The following is a 15,496-nucleotide window of genomic DNA, read 5'->3' on the forward strand; positions in this document are numbered from 1 at the left end:
CCAAAGATGACCAAGGAGTCATTATATAAATTATATAAGACTTAGAAACAAATGCAAAATGCAAGTTTTTTCACTGGGGGTCTCAGACTTTGTGTGTGTGTGTGTGTGTGTGTGTGTGTGTGTGTGTGTGTGTGTGTGTGTGTGTGTATGTGTGTGTGTGTGTGTGTGTGTGTTTTCTATTCCCCCCTATTCATAATGCCCAATAGTCACTACTCAGTCCAGACTAGAACCTTGTTTGGTTTCATTTTGGTCTACACTTCCACATTGACTCTGAAGAAATTAGTATATTCCTTGTTTGTTTGTTTATTTCAACTTTGTGTCCAGGAACTACCACAGCATAATGAGTACATCCTGCTATTGGATCTTCTGTTCTGTCTGTAAAAACCTGCACATAGTCAGTATACAGTACATTCCTTATAGCCACTAAACACAGTCACTAAATCTATACTTTTATTTCTTGCATTCATTTGAAGTAATTCCCATACCAGCAGCGTTTGTACAAACCACAGGGATTATAGGTGTTATCACAGTTGGACAGAACTCTTCAATGCTCCCAGGTCTTTTGCTGCTGCATCTCCTCTCCAGCCAAACTCCCAGCAGACCTGGAGCACTTTTTGGTTGGCTGACTTAAAAATATATCCAAAAGTTGACGAGGAGAAAAGAAGAAATGTTGTCCAGTTAGAAGAAATGTTCAGATGCTTTATGAATTATGAATCTTTGAATATTTCATTGAAAACAAGTGCCTTTGAGAATGGGAGTATGTGCTTGTTAGAGCGACAAGTCATAATAACAATAATATAAGATGTTTGGTTAGCCTCCAAGGCAGAATAGGACTGATGGGAAGAATCTGACGAACAGCACAGTGTATCACACAGTTTACTCCAGGAGAGGGCAGTATGCAACAATAAGGATGGCAGCTGCCGTCATCCATCGATAAAGAAGAAGAATGAAACTTTGTTGGTGACCCGGCATGTGCATCATCATCGCTCCGTAAGGCCACAGGACATGTGTCTAGCTGATGTAAATCTTACTGGATAGAAAAAGGGCACTCTCTTAGCTACTTTATTCCCAGTACTTTGCAGTTAAAGCAGCAAAATGCCCAAGAAAGTGAAAGAAGAAGCAGAGTGGGTGGGCGATGAAGTGGCGGCCCCTGCAGCAGGTAAGATAACGTTCATGTTTAGTGAGAAGCTAGCCAGTAGCGTCACGGCTGGTTCACATTCATCTAGCAGTAACTTAGTCCAGAGAAGGTGTCGTTTACGCCAAACTCCATTGAAATTCTTGTATTTTCACACTTAAACTGCTTATTAGAAACGGCGTCTATTTGGTTTTAAATGACTTTAGCTCATGAATCTCACGCAGCTTCTGATCAATTCGGATTAACGTGGAATCGTGCGAGGGCAGTCATTCCTTTACAGCCCGAACTTGTATAACTCAACTGACATGCTCATTAGCTAGCTTACGTTAGATACATTGGGCCTTTAACGCTAACGTGTGAGGAAATGTAGTAGATAAAATGCCACCCTGTCATGAGGAGGCTGACCAACAGCGTTAGCGTTAGCATCTAACGTTCATTAGAATAACTGCTGCCAAAAGAATGTACTGCTTGGAATGTAGAAAAAAAGTATTGACAAAACAAAATCATGTGACATTGCTCTGACGTGATTTTTGAATTAAGTTTGGTATAACGTTAACGTTACAGTACATGGACGGAGCCATTTGGCCGGCAGATGTGACTGTGACAGCATCAGTTTAATGTTACAACGTGATTCAATATGAAAGAGTGAGCGGCTCCATGTTTCTGTGGATTCAGGCGAGCGCCGCTCTGTGTCGGCTCATGAAGTTGTTGCAATACTACTACAGGCACTGACATGTGTTGCCTGGAATAATAGGAAATGTTCGTCTCAGTTTGAAAGCAAAATGAGATGCTATTCAGACTCCAGCATTTACTCTATAGCTTTGACTGTCTGTAACTGTAGCACACTGATGAAGTGAAACAATAACGAGGATGTTAAAAGTGCTGACTCTCATGTTTGAGGGTGTTCAAATCCCAGCTGAGTGACCAATGAAGGACCACTATCTCTCTGTACAGATGGGTGACGAATGAATGGCAACGGGAGCCTATAGAAGAGCTTTATCCTTTCCTCACAGATCCTTTTTCGGAATCATATGCCCCAGCAATTTTCAGCCTTTGACTACTGAAACTCATTTTACACCAAATATTATAAATAGTGGTTGTATTGGGGTGTATTTTACCCTTGTCCAATTAATTCTGTTTATTGAGAAACCATGTTCTAAAAGGCCTACAAGTCCTACACTGTTTATCTGTGGATTTCAACGCCTCAAATCGAAGCTGAGAATCAGCACCTGTAATTTGAAGTACAGCGTGCTGTAATACAGATGTGACAAGATTTAAAGTACCGGGTGTAAATAAAGTAACGTTTTTCAAACTTCTTTTAAAAAAAATGTAAATATCAAATTATTGATTGTCTTAATTATCAACTATTGGTATCTCCTTTTATAGTGCCCCCCCAAACAACCGTATCATCGTCATATTACAATTCGGTAGACATTGCCCAACCCTCAGTAAACCTATTTATATATTAGAAGGCATTGTCCTGATAATATCTGTCTTCTAAAAGTAGAAGTACTGATTCAGCTTCTTAACTCCAGTAAAAAGAAGTCAGTGTGCAGATCAATTATGTTTTTGTGAAATTAAAATTCTTTTTTCTTTTTTCAACAGATAAAACTGTGAAAAAGGGGAAGAAAGACAAAACGGGAAAGAAGAGTGTGAGTATGCACAATAGCTCATTGTTTAGTTTCTAAGTATTTAGTTTCTTCACAGCTGATATTTCTTTTCATTTCTGTGACAAAATGCTTGTTGTGTGATTGTTCTTCTCCAGTTCTTTGAGGAACTCGCCACAGAAAGCATACCTGAAAAGACAGATGAGGCGGCTGTGAAAGACACACGAGGAAAACAGGTAATCTTCGCTCTGAAGTAGTTCTGTGACTAACACAATGATTGTGTCCAGAGTAGATACTGGATTTTTTGGGGGTTGAAGCCAATATGTGTTCTATTTTCGAGTGTTCATTTGCAATGACTATGACAACTAGGTAGTGATTGATACCACAGGTTTGGCCAAAACCTGCTGACTCATGTTATCCCCGAATGATTTGACAGTTGATTAATATACAAACGTAATTTCTAGGAGACAGCTTGGGACTGAAGCAGGTACATAACTTTTCTCCATCAATGCTTGCATTGTTCTGAAGCGAAGTTTTATATGCACACTCTGGTAATGACACATTTTATTGGAATCAACACTGAATAAAGCCAATAAAGTAATCTGGCTGGACTTAAATGTGTAATCGCCCCCTGTGGAAAGCACTGAGAAAAGGATTGGTACTGCAGCAGGATAATGAGCCCAAACATACATCAAAGCTTTGACACAACTATTTGAAGACCAAAGAGTCCTGACGGTCAAGGACTGTCCTCTACAGTCACCTGAACTCAGCCCCATTCAACATTTATGGGGCACTTGAAGACGGAGAAAGCCAAGCAATATGTGACATCACGAGAAGCTTTGTGGAACACTGAGATCATGCTGAGATAACATGGGTCAGCAAGGTCTGTGCAAAAACATCAATCCATGCAGCTCGAGTGCACGCAATCATTAAAGCAAAAGGGACACACCAGATATCAAGATATTTGGAAATTCATCTGTCGTTGTGCAATATAGGACAATGTCCACAGTCTGCTATTAAGCACCTGTGACTGATGTTAATTATTTTACTTTTCAGCCTCAGAAAAAGAAGAAAGACCGGCGGAAAGTAAAAGGTGTAGATGAGGATGATGAGGAGGACGTCATGCTGAAGCTGAAAAAGCTTTCTGTCCAAGCAAGTGATGAGGAAGATGAATTAGGTCTGATATTTCAAGACTGATCCACACATTTTAATCATTTTTATTCTCTAGTAGTACAGTCATTCATCTGTGTTCTGTCTTTCCTTTCAACAGCCATCGTCCCCAGCAAAGGAAAAAAGAATAAGGTTTGTCATCAGACTATATTGTGCTTCACCTCTACATTTCTGACCTTTAATGTATCGGAAAGTAAAGCCTGTCTGGTGTCCTTAGGGTGGAAACATCTTTGCTGCTCTCAGCCAGAGCCAGAGCGATGATGAGGATGAGGAGGATAATTTAGATGAAGAAGATAAACCAGCAATAAAGGTACAGTGCTGAATTTCAAGTAGCTTAAATACCACAAAAAAACAGCATTAGTGTTTGGTGTTGACTGATCTCATCTCTGGATGTTGTACTTCTTAGAATGTAAATGATGCTACCTGTTGTAACTGCTGACATGAAAAGTTGGAGTGTTTTTTCAGGAGCTTGTAAGTCCACATTAGTGTTTTATTGAAGTGAAGTTTGCATCTGTCACTTGTTTCTGTCATTTGCAGAAGCACACCAAGAACCCACATCTGTCCTGACCATTAAAATTCCATTGTGTGTTTACCCACATTTAAAAATGCATATACACGCTGATTTTGGTGTTAAATGAAAATTTCAAAAACAAAAACTTAGTACTTCAGAGGAACTTGAAATTAGTTGACTCAGATTAAATGTTTTCCCCCAAGTGGAAATGCAGCTGTTTCTGACTCCAGTCCAATGCAAAACTGCACAACATAACATGCATTACACATACATTAACATGTTAACTCTGTTGTTAAATAAAGGTTGGCTTACTAGGCTATAAGTGTGTGGTGTGCATGCTCTAACTAACTGTTAGACTAACAGTCAGTTGGAGAACAGTTCTCTAACTGACCTGCTGGGATTTAAATGAAGCTAGACAAAATGAGTGTGACAAAATGACTATGCTCGGATATCTCCAAATTGGTGTGGAAAGGCAGAACCTGGAAAATAGAGATCACTCTCAGTGAAACCTCGCTGAATGAATAAAGGTTAAAAAGAGTGATGATTTCCTAGAAGGAGCATGTGAGAAACTGAGTTGCCCTTATGTTAAACACGTGAAGCCTTCTGCCAGTTCTTCCAATACTAATGCATGTGAAATTTGTAGGCACAAATGTACAGCATGATAATCGTGAGCCCTAAAAGCATCTTAATGTGCTTAATGTTCTCCTTTGAATCTGGTGCTTGTAGTGGCTACTTCTCTGCTTTAACAAATGTATGAATTGACATTCTATTAAACTTCTGGCTATTTTTCTACGTGTCTGTGCGTCTTTGGTACAGGAGGTTAAGAAGGACAAGAAAAAGGACAAACCCTTTCCCAAGAAGGCAAAGGTGGGTGCTGGAAAATCTAACCCCGGCCATCTTTTCCCTGCTTTAACTTCTCTTTTCAATCCACTCATCAACCCCATGGACAGAATGCGACTCTGCTGGGGTCTGCCTGAGAGTTCACGTCTTTTCCATAACTGAATCAGTCGGTCTGTAGACATTTCAAAGTTGCAGCAACTTGCTTCAAGTGATTTGTGTGTATGCATTTGTCAGGCTGCATCTTATGAAGAGGATGAGGCAGAGAAGGATGATGGTGACGAGAAAACCAAAAAGAAGAAGAAAGTAGAAGAAAAGTCCAAGGTGGGTGCTTTCAAGCTCTAAATGAATGAATCATGGTCATGTAAAGTTGCCTTGTTGAGACATTTCTCTTTATTTTGTTGAGTGAATGACCTCTTTAGTTACCAGACTGTCAGACTGACATGCCCCTGTTCCACGTCGCCGGCTCATCCGTTCACGCGGGTATGGTTTGCCAATGCTGCGCCCCTTATTTCATCTGGAGGCGCATGGCTGCCGCAACGAAATTTCACCCCTCGTCGCATCTGAGACTTTCACACGATGCAAAGAATTGGCGCAGGATCCCTGCACTCAAAGGGCAGTGTTAACGGGGCTACTGCAAGGCCCAAAATGGCATTAACAGGAATGGGACAGCAGTGTGCAATAGGTCACTTTAACCAGTTTATGTTTTTTTGTTTGTTTTTCTTCACAGCTGAGGAACTTAAGTCACTGAGTGCCTGATTTGAACATCTTCCGGGCTCATGCCTTACAGAGTGGATGAGAAATCATTGTCAAACAATCCAAACAGTCAACACTGCATATAAACTTATTTTTCTTATTGTTGCTCCTGTCACGTCCAATGTCTGTTTTATTTTCATTAACAAAATAAAATAAGCCTATTAAAACCTTCACAAAACTAATAGCTGCACATACGAATAACATTTAAAAAAAATGTAAAAGAAAAATGTAGAACAGGAGCACACATACACTATATTGCCAAAAGTATTCGCTCACCTGCCTTGACTCGCATATGAACTTAAGTGACATCCCATTCTTAATCCATAGGGTTTAATATGACGTTGGTCCACCCTGTGCAGCTATAACAGCTTCAACTCTTCTGGGAAGGCTTTCTTCCAAAAGCACATTTGTGAGGTCACACACTGATGTTGGACAGGAAGGCCTGGCTCTCAATCTCCACTCTAATTCATCTTAAAGGTGTTCTATCGGGTTGAGGTCAAGACTCTGTGCATTAGAGTTGGGCGGTATCCGTATTTTGATACCGTCAAACCTCCTCCCTCATAATTAAAAAATTATGACGTAAGGCTCAGACAGCGTCACCAAACTGTTAACTTGTGCCTTCACCATTCAGAAACTGAATACCAAAGACTAATACTGAAACAATAACAACATAACATGCACAATATTAACAACTTTTATAAGAAACAAATAGCAGCTTATAAAGTGCAAATACAACAGTCAAACATAATTAAATTAACCTAAACATCCAGAATGGTTTTCGCGCACACAAATCAATTAAATTTAATCACAGCCCGAACGACTTTTAATAACAACAAAGAGCAGCTTATAAAAAAGTGCAAATAGGCCCACAACAGTCAACCAGAGTTGAATGGCAACAAATCTAGTCGAGATTTTTCACCAGAAAAACCAGCATGTTCACTTTTTCCGGCTTTGACAGGCCACATTGTGGATTTACAACTTTATCTGCGGTGCTGAAAACTTGCTCCGATGGTGAGCTTGAGGCACAGACGCACAGGTGCTTTCGGGCCACTCGCGACTTCTGGGGAAAACGCCCGGCGGCACATTTCCACCAGAGAAATGGGTCCTCGTCCCCTTGAATAACAGGCAGTAGGCTGTTATTTCAGCTCCGGCCCGGTCCTCTAGTGTGCCAACGGGACCTGCCACTGCATCGGCTTGTTTTTGCAGAAGACTTCCCAGAGTCATCTTTTTCCGTGGTGGTTCGGGTTGTGCCTCTCCCTCTTCCACTCTAATGGCCACTGGACCTGCTGGTGCTTGCCCCTCTAAGCTCATGATCTCAGCCTGTAATTCAGCCTTGGTCTCAGCCAATGCGTTGTCGTTTTCTGACACAGCCAACACATTGTCCCTGCAGAGCTGGAGAATGGAGAGGATAGAGGAACTGGTCACATAATTCTCTCCCGACAAAATATCAGTGAAGTCACCGACTGGTTTAAGTGCGTCGTGAACAGCTTTCAAGACGTCCATGTCCTGCCAGGTCAGGGACAGGCTGCTCCTTCTCTCATCAGACAGGACGTGTCTGATCGCTTGGGTCTGCTCGAGGATGCACTCCACCATTGCCAGTTTGGAGCCCCAGCGAGTTGCGCAGTCCTGCCGATGGATTAATGAATAAATAAATGAATAAATAAATAATTAAATAAGCCCATTAATGTATAGTATACCATTATATTCTTAGTTGCATCATCTAACCTTAACAGATTCAGATATTCAGATACAAATGTATGCTACCGTTATGAGACTATGTTCTGGGAGTCCCAACTCCACTTGCTTCTTTTGGAGTTCACTCATACGTTGCCAGCTGTGTGAAAAGGCCCCGACAATATTATGGCACAGTCCGAGGGCGTGCTCGTTTTTTAGCCTCTGGTCATGCAATGCATTTGTGATAGCCAAGTTTTAGATTGTGACCGAAGCAGTTAAGCCACGGCCAATTCAGGGACTTGATTGCAGCAGAAATGTTGGCAGCATTGTCAGTGGTAATGGCTGAAAGTTCTTTCTCATCAAGCTGCCAGTCCTGAAGTGCATCTCTGAGCGCAGCAGCAAGATTGTCCTCCGTATGACTCTCAGGAAAATACGTAGTTTGGAGGCATTTGGATTCAAGTTTCCACTCAGGTGTAGGCCTAATGGTGTGGACAGTCAGCGACATATATGGTGTCATGTTAACTGACGACCACATGTTAGTTGTTAAGGAATAACTGTCTGCCTCTGACAGCAGCACTTGAACCTTGTCTCTAACTTTATTATATAAATGTGGGACGGCTGTTTGAGAGAAGTGTTTCCGTCCAGGTAGCTCATACTGGGCACCTAGGACCTTTACCATGTCCTTGAACAACTTTTTTTCCACCGTGTGGAAAGAGACCATTTCCTTCGCCAAGTATTTTGTCACTGTATCAGTACAGGTTGTCCAACAGACACTGTCCCGTTTGTACTTTGTTGCTTTCCCAAAGGCCCCCATTATCGTCGGCTGTGTATAACTGGCGGTAGACCGAGTTGTAGTTGGTCCTGCATCGGTATCAGCGGGAGGTGTTGAAACTGTTGCGCTGAGTGAACTGGGGGCTAAATGCATCCTCGCAGGTGGGGGGTGGTTGATCCGGAGATGCGTCCTTAAGTTAGAGGTGTTTCCATCTCTCGCGGTCGACTTTTTATTGCACAATTTGCGAATCGCCTCGTCAGTATTTGCCGCTTCTTCCTTCTCGTTCGGTCTGAACCCGAAATACTGCCAAAGTGCAGAAGTCGTGTTTTTCTTAGAGACCAGGGGCCTCATGTACTAAGACTTGCGTAGATTTCCTACTGAAACATGGCGTACGCTAGAATCCAGAAACTGTTGTACGCACAAAAAAAATCAGATGTATCAAAGTGTGCGTACACATGGAGCCAAGCACTTTTCCTTTGTCCCTGTCCACGCCCCCATTTAAATATGCAAATTAATTTAAATAGGGCCTGCACCGGGGATTCCCTTCTCTGCACCATCAGATTCACACCATGAGTAAAGGGAAGAAGCGCAACTTCACCGAGTCTGAGCTCGAAACTCTATTAAATGAAGTCGAGACGAGAAGATCTGTATTATTTGGTAGCCTCTCATCAGGGATAAACACCCAAAAAAAGAAATGTGAGTGGGAGCGTGTGTGTGAAGCAGTGAAACACTGTGGGATCAGAGCAGCGCACACTCACTGAAATTAAAAAAAAAATGGTCCGACGTGAAGGTGAAGCGGAGGATTTCGGCCCACCGCCGAAGTGTAACCGCAACGGGCGGGGGGACAGGAGTCAAATGAAGGAAGAATACAACATGTGAAATAGATTTAGTTTCCTTTGTTCATGCACCACTTGATTGAATCACGATTGCTTTTTTAAAAATAAATATACAACAACAACAACCTATATAAGTGCTACCGTTAGTGGAAAACAAACAGAAGGACAAAACAACTTCATTACAAGGATTGACAAGACTGATCACAACTGTATTAATGACTGCAGAAGTGCGCCGTGGCTACTGCAGAGTGACATTTCCAACTTTACGCACGCGTTTATTGACACAAATACTGAACACAAGGAGACAATAAAGGGCTTGTTAGATAGCTCTGCCGCTCTATTTTCACCAGGGAAAAACAAATACACATATTTGAATGCATGTGCCCAAATGAGCATTGTGCTGGTTGCTGGTTTACATTCGGGGCGCAATTAAACGGATACATTATTTACTCACGAGAAGCTACCCATCGCACACCGTGCCAGCCTCCAGCCTGTTACCAACCATGCTATTGGTAAGAATGAACGAGTCATGCGTTGAACCAGGCCACCTTGGTGAGCTGCATTTGCGCATCACATATTATTTGAACATTAATTGAATGAAAATGTTTCCTGTTGACAAAAACAAATTCATCCTGTGATGGCGCTTTTATAGCAACGTGTGTGCAGTCAATAGCTTCGATTACATTTGGGAAACTGGCTCTTGCTGCAAATTGCGCTTTAATATTGGCCTGTTCAACAGCATTGTATGGTAATTTGATGTACCTGGATGACATTCTTATGATCCCATCCCACACAGGTGGCATGGCTCGGCTCAGAGTGGAGTGGCACACTCCTGACCGGTCGGCCAGTTCCCTCTGGAAGGCTCCTGTTGCCAGAAACCCCAGAGTGGTCAGCACCTGTGTGGGCACGGACAACCCCTGGCTCCTGGCTGTGTTTCTTTCCAGGGCCAGCCGCAGCTATGCGCACAGCTCCAGTAACACTGGCCTCGGCAACCTAAAACGACTCATGAGCCAATTTGCCAACAGATCTTCCCGTTCTCTAAACACCCTCTCACGTCTGATATAACCATGAAGCTGGCGTGGGGTACCGCACATTTCCACGGTCATTTCACTTTTGATACATCTGAACGTTGCCGTGGAAAATGACGTACACCACGTTTTTGTGCGTACGCAACATTGATACATGAGGCCCCAGGTCACTCGGTGTGCGACTTGCCATCTTTCTCTCTGTCTCTCTCGTCTCCGCGCTGTCACGTGATGGCAATCACACGTAAGTGCTCCTGGACATAGAATCATTTTTAGGAATTAAATAAATTATATTTAATATTTAATCCTTATCTCCTACATAAGTGAATTGCAATTTTTTTTAAATGACGGTATTGAAACTGATACCGTTGCTATTTTTATGACCCCGCGGTATAACGTATTACCGTATTACCGCCCAAGCCTACTGTGCAGGCCAGTCAAGTTCATCCAAACCAAACTCTCTCATCCATGTCTTTATGGACCTTGCTTTGTGCACTGGTGCACAGTCTTGTTGGAACAGGAAGGGGCCATCCTCAAACTGTTCCCACAAAGTTGGGAGCATGGAATTGTCCACCATCTCTTGGTATGCTGAAGCATTCAGAGTTCCTTTCACTGGAACTAAGGGGCCAAGCCCTGCTCCTGAAAAACAACAACACACCATAATCCCCCCTCCACCAAACTTTACACTTTGCACAATGCAGTCAGACAAGTACCATGTCTCCTGGCAACCGCCAAACCCAGACTCGTCCATCAGATTGCCAGATGGAGAAGCACGATTTATCATTCCAGAGAACGCGTCTCCACTGCTCTAGAGTCCAGTGGTGGTGTGCTTTACGCCACTGCATCCGATGGTTTGCATTGCATTTTCTGATGTATGGCTTGGATGCAGCTGCTCGGACATGGAAACCCATTCTATGAAGCTCTCTATGCACTGTTCTTGAACTTATCTGAAGGCCACATGAAATTTGGAGGTCTGTAGTGATTGACTCTGCTACAGACCTCCAAATTTCCCCCGCTCCGTCATTTTATGTGGCCTACCACTTCATGGCCGTCGTTCCCAATCGCTTCCACTTTGTTATAATACCTCTGACAGTTGACTGTGGAATATTTAGGAGCGAGGAAATTTCACGACTGGACTTGTTGCACAGGTAGCATCCTATCACAGTACCACGCTGAAATTCACTGAGCTCATGAGAGCGACCCATTCTTTCACAAATGTTTGTAGAAACAGTCTGCATGCCTAGGTGCTTGCTTTTATACACCTGTGGCCATGGAAGTAATTGGAACACCTGATTTGAATTATTTGGATGGGTGAATGATACCGTTGGCAATATAGTGGATATACAAATGGAAACATGCCCTGCCCTTAAGTCCGTGAGTGTGGACATTGTCTTTGGGTCAAAGACAAGAACTGTGGAGGAAAAAAGCTCTCCAAATTGACTAGTGAATCCATAAATAGAAGCACATGACATGAAAAAGGATTTTTTTTTAAACAGTGTTTCCTCTACATTCATTTAGCATCATATCTCCACCTTCACAGCAGAGTCCTGCACTGGGTCGGGTGTTGCAAGTGCTGAGGTAAACTAGATAACTATCTTGCTCAGTATCTACTCTTTGGAGTAGACCCCCCCCAAGAACTTACTGGTGCCATCGACGTTAATTACTCGCGAGAGCGCGGCCTTGAAAGTGACATCATGTCAAGCACCCAGGCACCAGGTCGGAGAGTCAGAGGAGTGTCATCTTGAAAATAGGGCAACGAGAAAAGGTAGACTTATTAGCTTAAGAAAACTTATAATAGATTTTATAAGTTCAATAGACATTTGCAAAATATTGATGGCCAGCTAAGGTTACGTAACATATCGGTAGCTTAATTAATTGGGCCCGGTGCCAACTCAACTCAGTGTCGCTAACGTGAGTAAACTAATTGATAGCATTAAGCGAATATATACACGCCATGATGTAACTGCTGACTGCATTTTCAGATGAGCTTGTTCAAATATTTCTCAAAGAAGAGAAAGACACCTGATGAAGATGACGCTAGACAGGTATCATTAGCCTTTTACTGACTCAAATGATGATGGTTAGGTAAAAAATTGTGTTCACACTTGTAATCAGATGTGATGTGTAAATGATCTAACGTTAATGTTTTATGTAATCGTATAAGACAAGTAACATTAGACAGGGAGGAGCAGTGGGACAAAGTGAAGGAGAGCAGAGTACAGCAGAGGGAGAGCCGAGTGAAGGAGCAGGAGAGCAAAGTGATGGTGCAGGAGAGAGAGATGAGAGTAGAGGAGAAAAACCTAAAGGGAAGCACAGGCTATCAGGCTGGGACCCTAAATGGGTTGAAAAAAATACCCGGTTCCACTCATGGCTCTACCACACTGATAATGGTGAGTGTTGATGAACCTTTTTTTTGCATAATATACATGTAAATATTTCTGTTAAATGAATAAACAAATTATTATTTATTGTTTTATTATTTTTATTTTATTGTTGTATTTTTGTTATTTTTTATTTTTACATTCAGCCTTTAAAAAGCCATTTTCCATGCCAGCCATTCAATAGAAAGGGGGATCATGCTGGGCATAAAAGTCAAATCTGCAGTCAAGTGTCATTTGTTTACGCCGCCACGGCTCCCCGGAGAGCCTGCCACCCGCTGCTGAAAAAAATCCTAGAGGAAACACTGTTAAATATTCATGTTTTTAGTCTGTTCAGTTGGTACTGTACTGTAGGTGTTCTTCCTGCCTAGCTCCAGGCTTGTTACCGGTGCCCACATTGCCAGCTGCAGGGTCATCACATTACACTAACACTTACAGTTACACAGTTCACAGTGTAAAACATTATGTATATACAATGTATATGAGTCCATTTGTATTTTCTGTGCCTTTTTGTTATATTTTTTATTCTTTTTATTAATGTCCTTGTCTGCTGTGATGAAGAAATTGCAAAGGGACATTTCCTTGACCCCTCCTGCAGCTAGCATTCCTCAAGAGTTGCCCTATCCATTAATCTTGTGCTTTTTCAGCCGTAGCCAGAAACTTGACCTCTCCGCCTCTATGGTTATTTCCCTGCTGCCATTGTGCATCCTGGCGCCCCATAGCCCTAGGTCCTTGAGCAGATGTGTTGTCTCCCACAAATCCTCTAGCACCCACCTCCACTAGGTGAAGCCTCATGCTCCATCCACCTTCTGCTCTCTTCCTTTTGCCTCAGCCCCTCCTCCCATGGCCCTGTGCAGCGCTGATTTTCTGGCTGTGGTCCACAGTACGATGTCTGGCTGCAGCGTAGTGCTTTCTCCATTTTCCACTCCAGGCATGGTTTCAGGACCTTAAGTGCTGGACTCGTGTTGATGTTGGGTGTAGGGTCCCCCTACCTGAGAAATTGGATCCTCCGCTGGTTCCCTGCTGGACTCTCCTTGTTAGCCTCCCGCCTAGTTTTCTCCACCACCTCTGACAGTTTACTAAACACCTAGATGTGCCGACATCATTCTTTCATTTCTATTTCGTGGCTGATAATGTTGTAAAACCGTAACAGTACAATCTCTTCTATGAGTTGACCTTCCCCTTGTTGATGGTCAGTGCAGGAAGATTCATAAATAACTAATATCTTACTCTGAGTTAGAAATAGTTGTAGCCTAGAAGTAGTTGTAGTCTTTTAGGGGGATTGCGGTGTTCTGTGTTGAGTTGGTTTCGTGTCCAGTCCACCAACCCGTTGAGTGTGAACAGTAAAGTCTTACATTAGGTAGATTACATTTTTTGGCACAAGTTAAAGTTGCATTCTAAATTTACAGTTGCACATTGTCTGCCTAGCTTGAACAGATCAACAATATGGCATGTACAAATAAAACCTAGATTGTCCTACAGTATTTTACCTCATTTATTAATTAAAATGAATAGTCCATTGAAAAGCTTAACCTGAAATGAAATTCACTGGTTGCTGAAAAAAGCTGTCTTTGATGTGGAACAAATTTCACTTTATTTCATTTCACATGCATTTTTGATGCAGAACGAAATGTGTTGATTTAGCTTCAGACACCTATCTCAATAGCATGCCTTTGTAATACCTACTTTTTTATTTTAAATGGAGTTGGTTTATAATATCAAATGTTTTTTTAGTCACCAGAAACTGATGAGAGCGAGAAGCCAAAGAAGGGGAAGAAAGAACCCAAGGCAAGTAATGAGCAATGATGTTGGCTTTGTTCTTTTAATTTTTATCCCATTTCAACATCATCCTTCTAACCTTGATGTAATTACCCATGTAGAAAGGAAAACCTGCTGAGCGATCACACACTGAGGGTGAAGATGAGGCGGAGGAAGAAGAGAGTGATGGAGGTGACATGATGATGGTATGTTTGTCCACCACAAAGCTCTCTTCTCCTTGTATGTTTTGGATCCCTGTTAATGTTTCTCTTTTCTCTGGCTGTAATCGTTAGAGTGCTGAGGATGTTATTGCAGAACAGGCCAAGCAGAAGGAAGATGACCCATTTGCTAACCTAAGCAAAAAGGAGAAGAAGAAGAAAAAGAAAATGGTAATTACTATTTATTCAGGTGCAACAGTTTATTTATTTAACAAGGCAAAGTCATAAGGAGTCATGTTCAGCCTGTGAAAACAGTAGTTCCCCAGCTTTCTTTAAAGACATTGCCTCATTGATGTTATTTTTCCTCTCCAGCCTAAGAAAAAAGATTTTGATGCCATGCAGATTAACTATATATTGAACATAAAAAGAACAATGAGCTAAATTAAAGCAACATTATATAACTTTTGAGCTGAGCTACCTACTCAAAGTGAGGACCCAAGGATGACACTCCACAATTAACTATCCACTATCTCTTTCCAGAAAATTACATATTGTTGCTTTCTATAGAGAGTATTTGAATTTCGAGGCTAAAGAATTGTGTTTTGTCTGAAGGCAACTTTAACTATCGCAAGCTAAGTTCTTCACATCCCACGTGTTTTTAATCCGTTTTTTTTATTAATAGACCGTCCTGGACTTGCAACCAAGTTCTTTCAAAGACATGCGCTGTCCAGGTACTATCTGATATTGCCATGTTGGTGTTGTTCCTGGAACACCGTAATAATGTTTCTCTACATGATAGTTGGAGAAAGATAATCATGCAGCTGTGGTGAGGGAGACATTAAAGCACGATCTGTTTGACAGCAGTTTTCATCTCAAAAT

General features: G+C 42.0%; 1 protein-coding gene across 2 annotated transcripts in view; it reads left to right on the top strand.

Annotated features, from left to right (window-relative positions):
- Positions 1-921: 921 nt before the first annotated feature.
- Positions 922-15,496, top strand: part of abcf1 (ATP-binding cassette, sub-family F (GCN20), member 1) — a 54,454-nt gene continuing 39,879 nt past the window's right edge. Inside the window, exons 1-11 of one of the 2 annotated variants that reach the window (XM_030412361.1) lie at positions 923-1,159; positions 2,741-2,787; positions 2,901-2,978; positions 3,799-3,919; positions 4,013-4,044; positions 4,130-4,222; positions 5,240-5,290; positions 5,498-5,584; positions 14,436-14,489; positions 14,582-14,665; positions 14,753-14,848. In XM_030412361.1, coding sequence (XP_030268221.1) covers positions 1,096-1,159; positions 2,741-2,787; positions 2,901-2,978; positions 3,799-3,919; positions 4,013-4,044; positions 4,130-4,222; positions 5,240-5,290; positions 5,498-5,584; positions 14,436-14,489; positions 14,582-14,665; positions 14,753-14,848 — 807 coding nt within the window. In that variant the 5' untranslated portion in view covers positions 923-1,095. Of the gene's footprint in view, positions 1,160-2,740; positions 2,788-2,900; positions 2,979-3,798; positions 3,920-4,012; positions 4,045-4,129; positions 4,223-5,239; positions 5,291-5,497; positions 5,585-14,435; positions 14,490-14,581; positions 14,666-14,752; positions 14,849-15,496 lie in introns of both variants that reach the window. The other variant, XM_030412362.1, reaches the window with a different exon arrangement.

Source organism: Sparus aurata, chromosome 3 (genome assembly GCF_900880675.1).
Source record: "Sparus aurata chromosome 3, fSpaAur1.1, whole genome shotgun sequence".
In the NCBI taxonomy this organism is placed as follows: domain Eukaryota; kingdom Metazoa; phylum Chordata; class Actinopteri; order Spariformes; family Sparidae; genus Sparus; species Sparus aurata.